This window comes from Oncorhynchus tshawytscha, linkage group LG10, assembly GCF_018296145.1.
Source record: "Oncorhynchus tshawytscha isolate Ot180627B linkage group LG10, Otsh_v2.0, whole genome shotgun sequence".
Lineage (NCBI taxonomy): Eukaryota > Metazoa > Chordata > Actinopteri > Salmoniformes > Salmonidae > Oncorhynchus > Oncorhynchus tshawytscha.
The window spans coordinates 60,465,711-60,483,078 of record NC_056438.1 but is presented as its reverse complement, the minus strand read 5'-3'; the positions used below and the strand labels follow the sequence as shown (position 1 = coordinate 60,483,078).

The window sequence follows — 17,368 nt, the reverse complement described above, 5'->3', positions numbered from 1 at the left end:
TGCACCACCCAATCATAGCTGGTTGTGTTTCAGGCTGGAATCGAACCAGGGTCTGTAGTGACACCTCTAGCAATGGGATGCAGTACCTTAGACCGCTGCACCACTCAGGAGCCCATTAATATCACCATTTCTTTTGAAGGTTTACAAATACTGGTATGTTATAAGCTATTGTGTACGCTATATATAAGCCTAACTTTTTTTAATCAAAACAAAATCTTATGTATTTACAAGTTACATGTAATGAATATTAACCAGGCCACAGTATAATTGCACCTTTTTTTTTACAAGTTGTAGGCTGATATATACTTCTTATCTGTCAAGGTTAACAGTATACAGTAAAGGCATAGGCCTGTTAACTAGTTTTAAAAATGTATATCATAGACAAGATTATTTACAAGCAAGATTTTCATGATTATCGATCAAGGTCAGCAAAGCTACTTTTTATAGAGTTTAAAATGCATTACAAGAGACAACAAGGCTGACAGTACAAAGTATAATGAAGCTTTCAGAACAACAATGGAGAGTTATAGGCTTTTCTATCAAGGTTAGCAGTATACTGTAAAGGCCTATTAACCAAGTTTTCAAAACCAACACCAGAGAAAAGAATGAAAGATATTCATCACGTCTCTGTATTATGTATTATCTATCAAGATCAGCAAGTTTAAAATAGTTTCAAATGTATTATGTAGTCATTTTCTCTCTGATAACTCATATAAAACATACTTTCGCATTCCATTGTGACAACTTATTCACGTTGCACTCTAATACGACTGCTTTGGAGAATAATCACACAGACATTACAACTACTACCGTCTGACTGTTTTCTAAAATGGGAGCACCTATGAGAAAATTATAGTTTAGTGTCACATCCACCACCAATCCATGCATTGCCAGAAACTGTAATGCCAGGTATTTATAACCTCTTTGCTGTCACTAAACAGACTGTAATTGCTGACTCTCAAAAGACGCAGGGGACATTAACACAAATTGTTCCTTTTGATGTGACTTCAAAAGATCATAGTATATGTCAATTATTCGGTCACTTGTTGTCATTGCTTAATATGCTATAATCCTCTTTAGTAAGTGGAGATGAAAGAGTTTTTGTTGTCTTTGGAATTTGAAGTTTGGACTGACAAATAAAATATCCTGCATATATAACATACAGCTTTTTGAATTATTTAGTATTATAGCAATTTCAGATAATTCTCAATTTAGGAAATTGTACACACTACATGTAAATCACTGGTATTTTGACTGCACTCAAGTATAAAAATCAAGTGTGGGCTTTACCTTAGAGAAGGTCCAATAATTCCTGAAGCAAGCTGTGTTCTATCATACAAAATGAAAGACAGTGAAAAGGTACTACATTTTCTTCAGAAAGACAAAAGTAATCTGTGCTCTGACAAATCCACAAAGAATGACTAATCTGTGTCAAAACTTCAAATTCCAAAGACAATCAAAACTCTTCCATCTCCACTTACTAAAGAGGATTATAACATATTAAGCAATGACAACAAGTGACTGAATAATTGACATATACTATGATCTTTGACCCAGATTAGTCATTCTTTGTGGATGTGTCAGAGCAAAGATGACTTTTGTCTTTCTGAAGAAAATGTAGTATCTTTTCACTGTGTTTCATTTCGTATGATAGAACACAGCACTGATATTTACAACTGATATTCAACACAACAACAGTACATTAATGTATTGTTTTGGAATTAGTATAACATGCAGGACTAAATGCATATGTCAATAACACAGTCCCCCTCCAAAACTGCTGGCTGGTGTGTTTATGGACATATTCAATCAATCCCTATCCCAGTCTGCTGTTCCCACATGCTTCAAGAGGGCCACCATTGTTCCTGTTCCCAAGAAAGCTAAGGTAACTGAGCTAAACGACTATCGCCCCGTAGCACTCACTTCCATCATCATGAAGTGCTTTGAGAGACTAGTCAATGATCATATCTCCTCCACCCTACCTGATACCCTAGACACACTCCAATTTGCTTACCGCCACAATAGGTCCACAGGCGACGCAATCTCAATCACACTGCACACTGCCCTAACCCATCTGGACAAGAGGAATACCTATGTAAGAATTCTGTTCATCGATTACAGCTCAGCATTTAACACCATAGTACCCTCCAAACTCATCATTAAGCTCAAGACCCTGGGTCTCAAACCCGCCCTGTGCAACTGGGTCCTGGACTTTCTGACAGGATGCCCCCAGGTGGTGAGGGTAGGAAACAGCACCTCCACCCCGCTGATCCTCAACACTGGGGCCCCACAAGGGTGCATTCTCAGCCCTCTCCTGTACTCCCTGTTCACCCATGACTGGGTGACCATGCACGCCTCCAACTCAATCATCAAGTGTGCAGACGACACTACAGTGGTAGGCTTGATTACCAACAACGACGAGACGGCCTACAGGGAGGAGGTGAGGGCCTTCGGATTTTGGTGTCAGGAAAACAACCTCACACTCAACGTCAACAAAACAAAGGAGATGATCGTGGACTTCAGGAAACAGCAGAGGGAGCACCCCCCTATCCACATCGATGGGACAGTAGTGTAGAATGTGGAAAGTTTTAAGTTCCTCGGTGTACACATCACGGACAAACTGAAATGGTCCACCCACACAGACAGCGTTGTGAAGAAGGTGTTGTGAAGACAGTCACAAACCTTTACAGATGCACAATCGAGAGCATCCTGTTGGGCTGTATCACCGCCTGGTACAGCAACTGCTCCGCCCACAACCGTAAGGCTCTCCAGAGCGCAGTGAGGTCTGCACAACGCATCACCGGGGGCAAACTATCTGCCCTCCAGGACACCTACACCACCAGATGTCACAGGAAGGCCAAAAAGATCATCAAGGACAACAATCACCCGAGCCACTGCCTATTCACCCCGCTATCATCCAGAAGGCGAGGTCAGTACAGGTGCATCAAAGCTGGGACCGAGAGACTGAAAAACAGCTTATATCTCAAGGCCATCAGACTGTTAAACAGCCATCACTAACATTGAGTGGCTGCTGCCAACATACTGACTCAAATCTCTAGCCACTTTAAACATTTAAAATTGGATGTAATAAATGTATCACTAGTCACTTTAAACAATGCCACTTTATATAATGTTTACATACCCTACATTACTCATCTCATATGTATATACTGTACTCTATACCATCTACCGCATCTTGCCTATGCCGTTCGGCCATCACTCATCCATATATTTATATGTACATATTCTTATTAATTCCTTTACACTTGTGTGTATAAGGTAGTTGTTGTGAAATTGTTAGATTACTTGTTAGATATTACTGCACGGTCGGAACTAGAAGCACAAGCATTTCGCTACACTAGCATTAACATCTGCTAACGATGTGTATGTGACCAATAACATTTGATTTGATTTGATTTGAAACTAAGCATATTTGAGACCCTAATGAATATTTCCACCCCACTTTATCTGAGACAGGTAGAACAGTTCTCTCTACATCCCAATATTCTTAACATACCAGGGTCAGCATTGTATTTTTGCATTATTGGTCTCTAACAATTGCACAATAAAAGTGGCCATTGATAAAAATGCAATTTCATTTGAATTGGTTATTCACCTTGCAATGTTTGGAAATGCGGGATTTTATTTTGAAGGTTCCTCATTACCGTACGAAAGTGACGTCATTGTTTGTGCTGCTGGCGGAATACGAGTTCATATTCTAAACTGCCTGGTTTGAGTTCTACATATTTTTTTAGCTGTTTAGTTCTATGTTTTAGTTTATTTCGCTTAATAGCAAATCACCATGTCGGTGGCGTTTGCACCTCATAGACAACGTGGAAAGGGTGATATAACACCCACTGGAATTCAGAAGGTAATTCATCTTTATCACGCACCACAACAGAATGGATGCGGAGAGCACCCAGCTGCTGCTAGCTAGATAGCTAACTAGCCTAGCCAGTGCCCAGGTCGAACTATAGGCAGCTAACGTTAGCTAAGTAAAGGGAAATAGATTGGTAACAATGTTGCTAGGGTAAAGCGCGGTCAATATGAACTTCGCGGGAGTGGGAAAATCTAAAAATAACTATTTTTTTTTGTCGATTCGAAGGACTAACATTACATTTGTTTCTGATATGCATGGAGGCCTACTAGTATTTTGTTAGCTGGATTGTTAGCTTCTTTTGTTAGCTGGCACACAGAACAGTAACGTTAGATGACAAATGCTTTGTTACTAGGTAGAGAAAACGGCAATGGCAGTTTGACCAGCTAGTTAGTTACAGTGTTGTCATTAACATCATACACTACTCTACTCTCAAATAAAATAATATGATTTTATGAGTAGTCTGGATTGGAACGACAGTTTGTCCTCTGGAGTTATACTGTCTATGGTTCAAAACGTTAATACAAGTAACATTGTTTCCATGTATGCATCACAATTCCCCAACCCTTTTTACATTGTATTTACTGTATTCTCAATGATTTTTCACTTTAAAATGTATGCCAAACAAAAACCAATGATTTGTTAAATTAGACAAACCATACAACTATGCACATAGACGAATTTTAACAATTACACGTGACTAGTTTGCTAACAGACAGCACAAACCATTCTGTTAACCCACTTTGTATCTGCACAGTTCTTCAAGTAAATGGGGTTTTGTGAAGTTCAGTGGAAATTAAAAGTAGTCCTTGTGCATGTTGTATGGTTTGTTTAACATATGAACACTAAGTCTTCTTCCTGTTTTGCTCTGTCATGTTTCAGTTACTGGATGAAAACAATCAGTTGATTCAATGTATAATGGACTTCCAGAGCAAAGGAAAGACAGCAGAATGTTCACAGTAAGTTATACTTTATGTACAACATCTCCATACCTGATGAGCTTTCAGGCTTCATACTATCATGTATTTGAGTTTTTGCAGTGTATTGATGGCTTCTCTCCCTGCCTTTTTAAATGTTAACATGGGTTTTTATCTGTTTTCTGTTAACAGGTACCAGCAGATGCTCCACAGAAATTTAGTTTACCTGGCCACAATAGCAGACTCCAATCAGAACATGCAGTCTCTGCTCCCTGCTGTGAGTATGGGTCCAGGGCGGAGAAGGGCAGTGATGTTACAAGAAGGGGACAATTCATTGGTGCTGAATTGGATTCATTCTGACACATTTCATCACGTTGTACAGACACTGTACAGTTAGAAATACAGTGTTGTTCTTGGCTCCCGATAGTTCAAGGATTGTGTTAAGTGATTTTAAATCTCAAACTAAGCATAGGGCTTTTTAAAATTTTATCTTACCGTTATTTTACTAGGCAAGTCAGTTAAGAACAAATTTTTATTTTCAATGACGGCCTAGGAACAGTGGGTTAACTGCCTTGTTCAGGGGCAGAATGACAGATTTTTTTTACCTTGTCAGCGCAGCGATTCAATCTTGCAACCTTTTGGTTACTAGTCCCAACGCTCTAACCACTAGGCTACCTGCTGCCCAAAACATGACTCTTTGATGAAGTGGTCTAACAATACTCCCTCCATAACTATCATGTATTCTGTTATCATAATTTATAGATTCTGACTTGAAATAAGGGCATAGAAATGCAACAACAGAGCTAAGTTACAATTGAAGAAGAGCCAAGCCTCTTTATATGCATTACACTGCTAGTCAGGAACTTCACCAAATTCCACCAGTACAGGAAATGAAGCCAGTATAGGGGTTTCCCATCCTATTCCCAGTATATCTAACCCTGTCAAGCTCTGACGATAGATTGTGCGGTGCATGTGAGATTGAATGTAATAATATATGCCTCATATGCCACCAATGGAAGCTTGCCCTGTCTCCCCTACTGTTGGTCAAAGGGGTGTATAATGTTCACCTAGATGCTCTGTACTTGATTTCAGAAGTGTGACTCCCCTACTCCCCCAGAGGTAAAGCTTGAAGTGAGTATGGGTGGAGAAGTGGGGGTTAATTTATGATAGGGTGTCTTGGTTCATACTGTGCATTGGAGGCTATATGATTAATATTCAAACACAGGGTCTTTTGTTGTGAAACTTCATATGTGATACCTCTGAGATAGACTGCAGGTACAATAGTATTGTACAGTGCCGTGTAAAGGTATACTTTGTGTTGATAGGTTCTGCTTTATTATAGAGGCTTACTTGTTGCTGCAATCTGGTGCTGTGATATAGATGATAGAATAACATGTCAAATCCAGAGATTATATAACATATTATGTCCACAGAATGGCTGGGGTCTTTAAATCCTGTACCTTCAATATAATTTGCTTTTATTTTGAACATGATCATTTCTGTTCTTACATTTAAGAACCCATGGTCATCCGTCCATCAGTCTTCCTCCCTCTCCCACCGCTTTTTCTCTCATACATGGCTGAGATATGTATCTTAACACGGCTGGTGTTTCTCTCTCTGTGTTGTCTGTCTGCAGCCTCCTACTCAGAACATGCCCATGGGCCCTGGTGGGATGAACCAGAGCGGAGTGCCGGGCCCCCAGCCCCCCCACGGACACAACATGCCCTCTGAGGGCATGGTCAGTGGCGGACCCCCAGCCCCACACATGCAGAGCCAGATGAACGGACAGATGCCTGGTAAGTGACCTCCCGTCCTCTCTCTATCCCTGTCTCACTCACTAGGGTTGCCTAGCAACACCACAGAGCTGGAAGAGGAGGGGAGGGTGCTCTGTTAAACGATGTCACCCGTCTGAGCTCTGGTTGTCTTGGACTCCACTTCACTGTGGTTGTGTTTGTATGCGTGTTTGTTTGTGTGTGGGGAGAGTAGGGCTGGGCAATATGGCCAAAATATAAAATTATATTTTCAAATATTTTGATACGGTGTTATGTTTTTGAATAATTAAAGTTCTAAATGTTCTTTGAGTAGTTCATGACCTTGATTGTTTTATACTGTTCAATCCAACTTTAAACAAAAAAAATTCTGCAAGGTTGCATGGTATGGGGAAAAAATGTAGACGTAGTTATTTGGTGAACGGTTCGAATCATTATTGACAGGTTAGGAACCGATGTGTTGGTCAGTGTTTCCAGGGCACCCTAATAAGGTGTTACATTAGATGTTTTATTACCTGGGCTGCGGTCCAAACTTAAAAGACACCCTCGCCTTATGCCCTTGGGGAAAGCCCCGTCACCATTTTGGGGGGCGGCCCAACTGATTAGCCAAGCAAGGGAAGTTTGCAACGTAAGCCCCTCAGCCCTCGTTTTTAGTCGAGTGTACAATTATGTTCACTCCGGGGCCTGAAACTCCCCATAATTCAATTTGCGGTGATTGTACATCCACTAAGAAAAGTCAGCAAAAACTTAAAAACAACATCAATGGAGTCAACATAAAAATGTAAGCAAAAACAAATGCAAATAAGTTAGAAATTGTGCTAGTTATGCACATGACGGCACAAACACGTCTCGTAAAAATGTTTTTGTTTGGTTATCTTTTGGAAATTGTAGAAATAAAACATTTTCCTCCTTCAGAAGTTTCAGCTAGGCAGGCTAATATTAGTTAGCTAATTCATTTGCTAGTTATCGTACAGTTGGCGTATATTAATAATTATATATTTAATTTAAGTAGACATGCACTCATAAATGACAAGCGCATATAAAGCACCCACAAGCTACCAGTGGCTGAAAACACCATTTATTTTTTATTTATTTCACCTTTATTTAACCAGGTAGGTCAGTTGAGTTCTCATTTACAACTGCAACCTGGCCAAGATAAAGCAAAGCAGTGCGACACAAACAACACAGAGTTACACATGTGATAAACAAATGTACAGTCAATAACACAATCATCGTGGGATGTATGAGTGACGAATTTCCAGACAAGGGTGGTCCATTTAAAAAGCATTCCTTCCTACCTCAGCCTGCAAGTGTATACTCGTCAGACGTCATGATACGTCATCAGAAGTGTCCACTTAATTTGAGGGCTGAGGGGATAGGGTCTTTTAAGTGTTTGAACTGCAGCCTTGATGTAGCTAGCTAGCTAACATATTCATGCTTTGCCTATTCCTCTGATATAGAATATACCATTGCACAATGAACATGCTTATCTAGGTCTACACCAGCACTGGTACCAGGCTGTATTAGCTAGCTGACTCTTAGCTTGCTAAATGTACTAACTAGTGATTAGCATTTGCGACTAATGGAAATTCTTTTAGCCCCAACTTGCTAAGAAAAGACAAACTAGTAGTAGTTTGCAGATGGTAAGATACACAAACTAATAGTGTAATTATAGAACATTTGTGCAAAGCAGCATCGTTGTCACCAACATCTTGTTGTATCTATCTAACCATGCAGACTGCAGAGTGAACAGCAAGAAAGTGCTTGTGACTCCATGGTTGAGCAATTGCGCTCTCGTTGAGTAACATGGGTTTGGTGTGTGAAGCGGTATACCGCCCAGCCCCAGGGGCTAGACTGTTAACATTTAGTCTACTTTGTTCTGCCGCAGGGTAGATTGACCAGTTATTACCAGTTGTCAAGGCTCTACAGCGCACATGCTTGTGAATATTAAAATAGGGAGAAAGTATTTTCTCGGGAAAGCATTAATAATGTTTTAATTAAATAATGAACTATTTGATCTCTGTACTATATGGTCTAATATCTTCCAAAATGTTGAATGATCTGTTGTTCTTTTTTCCCCAGGGCCTAATCACATGCCCATGCAGGGCCCTGGGCCGGGTCCCAACCAGCCCCCCAACATGCCCGGCAGCGGCTCCATGAACATGCCCCCCAGCAGCCATGGCTCTATGGGCGGCTACAACCACGCTGTGCCCTCCTCTCAAAGCATGCCTGCCCAAGGTCAGATGAACATGACCCAAGGACCCATGGGTAACTACGGCCCCCGGCCCAACATGAACATGCAGGCTAACCAAGGTACAGGAAAGAGGAAAACAAACGTGTCCTTGATAGACCTTCTCTTTGACCCATACACATCTTTTGATGATGACATTCATCCATGGATGCTTTATTGTTGAGTTTTTTTCAAATTGGGTTCTGTAATGGCATACTGTGTGTGTTTGTGTTGTTCCTGCCCCAGGCCCCATGATGCACCAGCAGCCTCCCTCCCAGCAGTACAACATACCCCCTGGAGGTGGCGGGCAGCACTACCAGGGCCAGCAGAACCCCATGGGCATGATGGGCCAGGGGAACCACGTGATGGGGCAGAGGCCCATGCCCCCTTACAGACCCCCACAGCAAGGTACGCTCTGCTCTACAGAGTGGGCACTGGGACAAGGCGCTTGGTTTGACTTGACACAGGGCTGAAACCTCTTCTCCTGTCCGTAACCCCCTTTCCACTTCGTCTCTTAAGTGGAACTATCTTTCACTTACACTGTCGTTGCTTGTAGACATGGGTAGCCCCATTACCATAGAAGGAGTACCCAGGTGTCCTGAAGGTTGTTGTCAGCCCCAGACAACTGAGCTATAGTTTGAGGACCAGGAGCTCTCTAGCGAATAAGTGGCCCAAATTCCAACCTCACTCCCCTTTCCACACCGAAATCCCCCCCTTCCCCCCTCCCCACACTCCCGCCCCAACAACACCTTGAATCAACCTGTGTGTGTTGTGTGTGTGTATGTAGGACCCCCTCAGCAGTACCCAGGGCAGGAAGACTACTATGGGGACCAGTACAGTCACGCAGGACAGGGAGCCTCAGAAGGTAGGAGAACCAACCCTCCAACCAACCGCTCGTAGAACCAACCAAACCTCTCCGTCCGTCTAACGTTCACTTAGAGAAACTGTATTGAGTCATGTAGAAGGACAAGAGGATAGCGAGTACCAAAACAACATTGTATGACAGTGACACCATCCCTCAGCTGAAGCCAGTGAATTGCTCAGCACCACTTTACACCTGAAACGAATCATCAATGGTTTATCTTGGTTCCACCGCAGTTATCTAGAACATTTGTGGAAATAGAGAATGGAAGATGTCAGTTAGTCATGGTGCTCTGTAAGCCTGGCAAGAAGGAAGCTAATGTTTGGTTTGCCTGCCCACCATCCCACCGGTGATATGCGTCTTCGATAAACAAATAGCTAGTTATTCTGTCGAACCGTTTTCTTGTGGAGGTGTGGCTCCAAATACGTACCGCGATTCAATCCAGGAAGTTGATCTTAGGTGGTGCTTTTAGCAGAAGCAGAGGTCCTACTTTAGCAGAAGCCCCACACACGAGTTGACAGATGTTGCTTTGAAGACTCCTGGTGGAAAAGGTGACTAGTTGGACTGGGATTTTTCTCCAGTAATTTCCCACCCCTCCATAGTGATTTTGCATCATAGCATCCCCATCAATTATTCTTAAATTAATAACTTTCTCTTGCATGTATCAATCACTTTCTACACCTTTCTGAGTTGTCTACATTCTACTCCCTTTCAAACTTTGACACAGTACTCTCCAGTCTCATAGCTAGGTTGTACTCTAATGGAAATTACAGGATTTAAATATTGTCTTGTAAAACTGTATATTCCCAAAAGAAAGTGAAACAAATATTCCAATGTTTACTTATCACTTTTGCAAAACCTATATTTATGACCATTGATTCCCACACACATACAGAGACATTGCTTGAAGCAATATAAAATATATACTGATATTTAACAATCTGTATATTTTTAATCCCCTGACTTTCCCCCTCACTGACTTATCACCTCAAACATGGACATGAAATAACATGTCTTCCTATCTCCTTGTGAAATAATGCTTTAGGTGGTTTACTACAGCCACCGTTCCCTGATCAAGGCTTTGATCCCTCAGAACAATACTACCAAGGAGGTATCTATGTAGCTTCACAGAAATGTACTCACAGGGGAAAAGGGAAGAAGCTAAGCTAAAAACACATGACTTATGGAACTTTTGTGTTGCTTTATGGAGACATTTCTGAGACTTCTTTCCAGTTGTGACAAAGGCTATTGTGTTTTATAACTGCAGTAGCCTAAATGCTAGCTTTTACATTTAATAACATAACTCAAGTACACTTTCTATACCGGTTTTATTTCCTCTGTTTAGCCTTCCCTGGCCAGCTGAAGCTTTCTGAGTTTGTTCTAGTTTTCTGGCTTCATGTCCCTCACCGCTATGCACGTGACTACTTTTAATCGTTGATGATTTCTCACTCACATATTTCATTTCTCATAAATGTTGTCGTTCCAGCTTTGTTTTATTAATGGCTCATAGCAGGTGTCAGGTAAGGATGCTAAAAAAGAGTCACTATAACAACCATGTTGCATATAAAAACAAACAAAAATAAACTTAATGTTTCAATGGGCATGCTCACAGTGTTGGTTCTTTTCTCCTGTGGTTCTTGTCTTGTCTGCCAGAGCGAGACCCAGCAGCCAACCAACAGTCCCCCTATGAAAAAGATAATGGTTTGTTAACTTTGTTTGTTAACAGCCTAAATCAGTGTTTTCAAAAAACGTTCTGATCAGGATTAGGGTCAATATCCTGTTCAATTCAATCAACGCAGGAAGTAAAATTAAATTCCAATCATGGTGTTGGTTCTTTTCTCCTGTGGGTTATGTCTGCCAGAGCGAGACCCAGCAGCCAACCAACAGTCCCCATATGAAAAAGATCATGGTTTGTTAACTTTGTTTAACAGCCAAAATCAGTGTTTTCAAACAAATTCTGATCAGGGTTGGGGTCAATAGCTTGTTCAATTCAGGAAGTAAACTGAAATTCTAATCATGCTGGAAAAATGTGGAATTGAATTTCAGTTTACCTTCCGACTTGAAATGGACCCCAAGCCTGATTCTGGCCACTCTAAACACTGATGTCTGCTGTGTTGTCGTCAAACCTGGTTCAGGTACTGAAATATCATAGATACCGTAATGTCGCTCTGTTGCCCCCTGTAGGTAATGCCCAGTATGGCCAGCAGCAGGAGGCCTACCAGCAAGGTCCTCCCCAGCAGCAGGGCTACCCCCCACAGCAGCAGTACCCTGGACAGCAGGGCTACCCTGGACCGCAACAGGGCTACGGTGGGTGGAACCTAAGCAATATCACTGAATCTGTCTTTGCGTGTCTCTGTCTTTCGCTCTCTCTCACTCATCTTGTTCTCTCACTCTATTTATTTTCTCTCTTTCTTGTTCTTTCTTTCTCTTTATTTTTCCATAGCCTAATACTTTGTACACTTTTTTTTTGCTTTACTGAAATGGGAAATAAAAAGATGTTGGTGTGTGCCATTACTTTGATGGCAGTCAGTCCACACTCATCCTGTAGGATTCACCGTTTACTTTCCTTTTCATTATCTTGAAACATCAGTCCTAGATTCCAAATGGCACTCACCCAGAGCCTCACATATGTTTACTGAACCACACCACTGTTTTGCTAATTGAAATGGTGTACTTTCAATGTTGCAGCGGCGCAATCAAGGCTACACATACTGGCACGTTGATCAGAAGCAGTAGCTGGCAGACATTGGTGCTGTTAGGTGTCCCTCTCGTACTATGGTGGGTCACTGTACAGGCCTAGTTACTGTGTGATAGAAAGTCTCTGAAAGCTCGAGATGGCGAGAGAGTAAAAGGAATAGGACATGCTTATGGGTAATAACCCTCGGCATTGTGGGTGTGGGAACCACAGCCCCCCTCTTTCGTTTTTAAAATCCTGTCAGCTCTCCTTTCTCTCAGAACCAGAGGCCTTTCTCTCATGCCAGTAATGAGCTGGTGGAGAGAGGCAGAGGCTATGAGTTGGGCTCCATCTGACTCACATGCGCTCTCGCAGGCGGGCCACACAAGGTTAAGCTTTGCGGTAGCTGCGTCTGCATTATGAGCACCTAATGACGTTTGACTTGGCCCAGTCAGTCATCGTATCACTGATCAGCTGTTAACCTGTCTAGCGGAACCCCTCGCCAACAGCCAATGAAATTGCAGGGCGCCAAATACAAATCAACAGAAATCTGATAAATCAAATTTCTGAAACATACAAGTATTAGGCACCATTTTAAAGATAAAATTCTCGTTAATCCAGCCTCAGTGTCTGATTTCAGAAATGCTTTACAGCGAAAGCTCCACAAACGATTATGTTAGGTCACCACCAACTCACAGATAAACCCAGCCATTTTTCCAGCCAAAGAGAGGAGTCACAAAAAGCACAAATAGAGGTAAAATGAATCACTAACCTTTGATCTTCATCAGATGGCACTCATAGGACTTCATGTTACACAATACATGTATGTTTTGTTCGGTGAAGTTCATATTTATATCCAAAAATCTTATTTTACATTGGCGTGTTATGTTCAGTAGTTCCAAAACATGCAGTGATATTGCAGAGAGCCACATGAATTCACAGAAATACTCATTATATATGTTGATGAAAATACAATTGTTAGACATGGAAATATAGATACACTTCTCCTTAATGCAACTGCTGTGTCAGATTTTTAAAAAACTTTACGGAAAAGGCATAATCTGAGAACGGAGCTCAGAGCCCAAATCTGCCATGTTGGGTAGTCAGCATTATTCATAAATAGCATTATAAATATTCACTTACCTTTGATGATCTTCATCAGAATGCACTCCCAGGAATCGCAGTTCCATAATAAATGTTTGTTTTGTTTGATAATGTCCATTTATGTTCATTTATGTCCAATAGCTTCTTTTGTTAGGGTGTTTGGTAAACAAATCCAAATGTGCAATCTGGTCCATTCGGACGAAACGTTCAAAAGTTATATTACAGGATGTTTTTATCATAAAAGTTCAATAATGTTCCAACCGGAGAATGACATTGTCTGTAGGAAAGCAATGGAACGAGAGCTACCTCTCAAGTGAAAGCGCGTGACTGAGAGCAAGGCTGTAGGCAGACCACTGACTCAAAGAGCTCTCATCCGGTCCCCCATCACACTAGAAGCCTGAAACAACGTTCTAAAGACTGTTGACATCTAGTGGAAGCCTTAGGAAGTGCAACAACCAATATCCCACTGTGTATTCGATAGGGGTGAGTTCAAAAACTACAAACCTCAGATTTCCCACTTCCTGTTTGGATTTTTTTCTCAGGTTTTTGCCTGCCATACGAGGTCTGTGAGTATAACAGAAATCATTCAAACAGTTTTAGAAACTTCAGTGTTTTCTATCCAATACCAATAATAATATGCATTCATTAGCATCTGGGACTGAGTAGGAGGCAGTTCACTCTGGGCACGCTATTCATACAAAAGTGAAAATGCTATCCCAAAGAAGTTAAGATGCCTGATTATGGCACTATGCGGCGGTAAGGTAGCTGCAGTGCAGTGGTAGTATATAGAGGCGGTCTGATGGAGTGATTTTTAATGAGGCTTCGCTTATCTAATGAGGGCCCACTGAATCTCCTTGATGTCTCCTTTCATTAGAAAACTTAACACCCAGCTCCAGCAAGTCCGACTCTCTCATTACACAGCAGAGTAGGCCAGTGTTAATGTGGAGCCAAACTTCAGCAAATGGGCCAGGGCCCAACTAATACTACTACTACCCACCAGTCTCTTTCTGCCATGCCTCTGGCTGGCTGTCTGGTTGTCACTGGATATGTCTATTGGGAGATAAAGGTTAATTGACACTCAATGGTTCAAGAACAAGACGTGGCATAATGGACATCAAACAGGACAAAGTCAGTGAATCAAGCGCGCTGTTATACTCCCAGGTTAACTGTGTGCTTTTTGTTATTGAACAGACCAGTCTTCTTAACTGCTCCTATATGGTGTGAAGAACTGTGGCATGTTTCAGTTAGACATCCATAACCTTTTTCTCTGCTCTGTCCCCCCTCCCCAGGTCCGTCCCAGGGAGCCCCAGGCCAGTACCCCCAGGGTTACCCCCAGGGCCAGGGGCAGCAGTATGGGGCCTACCGGGGCCCCCAGCCCGGCCCCCCTCAGGCCCAGCAGCAACGCCCATACCCAGGCTACGATCAGGTGAGTATGAGCCCATGAGTAGGCAGGCCTAACCTCTATCTGTATGTGACTCTTATTGTGTCCTTTTATATGTTGGCTAGAGATGGATAGAAGTTAAAAATGTAACGTGAAGTTTTCCAGGGTTCAGGGAGTGTCCGTAAGCAAGAGACCTGGGTGGAGTGGGTGTCTTGTGCATGCTGAAATTGTATGGGGAGATTAAGACAAGTTGAATAATATTGGATAATACAGCAAGTCAGACCAGAGCAGTGCAATGCGAGAGCAATGTAGTGTCTCCTCCCTAAACGTAACTGACTTTTGAGATTGTTGAAGGGGAGGGGAGAGCTACGTGTTGCCCTGTATTTTCTGTGGTCCTTTGCGGGGGCCACAGCAACACTTTGATTCTTTATCTTTGAATATTCAGGGACACATGAGGAAATAAAGACCCAGGGATTTGAACCCCTGACTAGTTCTGTAAGAAGCAAAGGTAATGGTAAAATCTGAACGTGTGACCGTTCGCCTAGCCTTGATTTGCATTTGTCATGTTTCTCCTCCTGTCTTCTATTTAAACATCTGATTTCCACCTTTACCTCTTTTTGTAACCAGGGGTCGAATTCTATTCTATTCAAACATATCAATCATATTCTGTGGGGGAACTTAAAAAATAAAATGTTGATGGTTTGGAATTGACTAAATCAATCAAAAGTACAACTCCTCATGCCTTGGGTTATTATTCATCCCTTTTCATGCAATATACTGCATTTAAATGTTATTTTTTAATGCGTAATTTAATTATGCACTGTATAGAATAGTAAATGATCAAAGTAAGTCAAATTTAAGCAAAATAAATCAATGTGTAACTAAACTTTTATTCCTAAAGAGCAGCCACTTTCGACCCCTGTTTAGAAATGCTCCTGCAAAATACAAAACATGTGAAATGTGCAAGTCGGAGAGAAGCATTTTGCCTACTGCTACAGTATAACTGACATGAAGTTACTTCCCTCCTGTTGTCCTTTTCTGTGGCCATGCTGCCACCTGCTGGTTAAATATAGCCAATGCAGCCACACAGGAATAGTCTGCATCTGTATCTGTAACAAAAACGTTCATAACTAGCTGCTACAGATGTGCTTGTTTGCATCCTGTTTAAATATGTAAATATTAGCATTTCCCTAGTAAATGCCTGTTTGTTCAGATGTTCAGATGAAAAGTAATTAAGATGTCCATTTACAGTACTCCCTTCCTCCCTCCACAGGGTCAATATGGAAATTACCAGCAATGAGAGATGGCCATGGCAGTCACTCAGTCAGTCACCAAGAGCCCTGCTCTGACCTCTAACCTCTGACCTCTGTACAACTGTTATCTGGACTTTTATAACGGCTGCAGCTCACAGAGACGCCCACACACACACACTTTGCCCTCTGTATCCCCTATGTCTGGGCCTTATGTAATGAGATGATTGTGTTCACTTCCATTTCTCCCCTTCTAGTCTGAGTTAAGTCTCAAAGCAGCAATGCCTTAAAACCAAACAGAGCTGCCTTATCCAGAGCACTGCAGATTTCGAAAAGGGCAAAAAATTACCCGTAAAATTAATTTTGTCTAGATCACAGAGTACAGAAGTGTACAGAACTGAACTTCACACTCTTGTAGGGCAATGTTTCTCCATCCAATAGCCCCCTGTTCATAAGAAGCAATAATGCCAATGGGAAGTGGAGGGGTGGGACGGGGATGGAGTGAGGAGATTTTACACCAGAAACAAAATTCTGTAAGGCTATGTTATATGTCAAGGTCAACATATGTGATGATGTAAACATGTATTTTATGATTTTTAGATGGAGCTAATTTTGTATAAGAATTTGGAGTACTGTTGAATATTGTTTCTGTTTTCCTCCTGAAGTGTTATGTCTCTTGATGTAAGTTGTGATTAACATTGTTTTCATCTGCTATTTTGTTTGTTCTTTTGTTATTTGTAACCCCTGATTTCCCTTTGCTTCTTCAATGACTTGTACATTGAATATGTGCTTGGGGTGAACAAATCGGCTGCTTTTGTTTTCTGAATGGATTGTACATAGAAAGCCCTCAAACAAACTGAGAACACCTATTTGTATTGGAGCATCAGTGGTGAAACATTATTTTTTTGGGCAACAAAACATGACCTGTGAGTGGGGCTGTATTCTGACTTTGAGATCTACAGTATGTGTCTAACTAGGGTTGCAAAGCTACCGGTAATTTACCAAAGTTACCGGAATATTGCGTGATTTTAGTCATTAACAGAATCTATTGTAACTTTGGTAATCTAGTAATCTATACTTGAATAACTTTTAAAAACTATTCGTATATAGTGTTCATTTATTATGTCTGTGACCATATTGTCCATGAGTTTTATATTAGATAGTAGGGTGGCAGGTAGCGCGTTGGGCTAGTAACTGAAAGGTTGCTGGTTTGAATACCTGAGCAGACAAGGTGAAAAATCTGCCGACTTGCCCATGAGTGAGGCACTTAACCCTAATTTGCTCCAGGAACGCCGTGGCTGACC

At 41.6% G+C, this 17,368-nt stretch overlaps 1 protein-coding gene across 12 annotated transcripts; it reads left to right on the top strand.

Annotated features, from left to right (window-relative positions):
- The first annotated feature begins 3,677 nt into the window (after window positions 1-3,677).
- LOC112260561 (protein SSXT) lies at window positions 3,678-16,778 on the top strand. 12 transcript variants are annotated; one of them, XM_024435770.2, is made up of 14 exons: window positions 3,679-3,871; window positions 4,760-4,836; window positions 4,987-5,071; window positions 5,887-5,925; window positions 6,431-6,590; window positions 8,646-8,876; window positions 9,040-9,201; window positions 9,581-9,658; window positions 11,309-11,356; window positions 11,517-11,564; window positions 11,840-11,962; window positions 14,723-14,859; window positions 15,260-15,322; window positions 16,088-16,778. In XM_024435770.2, the coding sequence occupies exons 1-13, from the start codon at window positions 3,803-3,805 to the stop codon at window positions 15,275-15,277; spliced, it is 1,275 nt and encodes a 424-aa protein (XP_024291538.1). In that variant the 5' UTR covers window positions 3,679-3,802; the 3' UTR covers window positions 15,278-15,322; window positions 16,088-16,778. The 12 variants fall into 12 exon arrangements, with proteins under 12 accessions (XP_024291547.1, XP_024291538.1, XP_024291537.1 ...); XM_024435769.2 differs by lacking the exon at window positions 15,260-15,322 and having other exon boundaries at window positions 5,890-5,925; XM_024435768.2 differs by lacking the exon at window positions 15,260-15,322.
- Window positions 16,779-17,368: the final 590 nt, after the last annotated feature.

What these genes read in the sequence shown, in the direction of transcription:
- LOC112260561 (XM_024435768.2), top strand. Translation starts at nt 3,803, where the DNA reads ATGTCGGTGGCGTTTGCACCTCATAGACAACGTGGAAAGGGTGATATA. An exon ending in AGGACAGGGAGCCTCAGAAG is followed by an intron (nt 9,659 to 11,308) that starts GTAGGAGAACCA and finishes CTTGTCTGCCAG; the next exon opens with AGCGAGACCCAGCAGCCAAC. An exon ending in TGGACCGCAACAGGGCTACG is followed by an intron (nt 11,963 to 14,722) that starts GTGGGTGGAACC and finishes CCCCCTCCCCAG; the next exon opens with GTCCGTCCCAGGGAGCCCCA.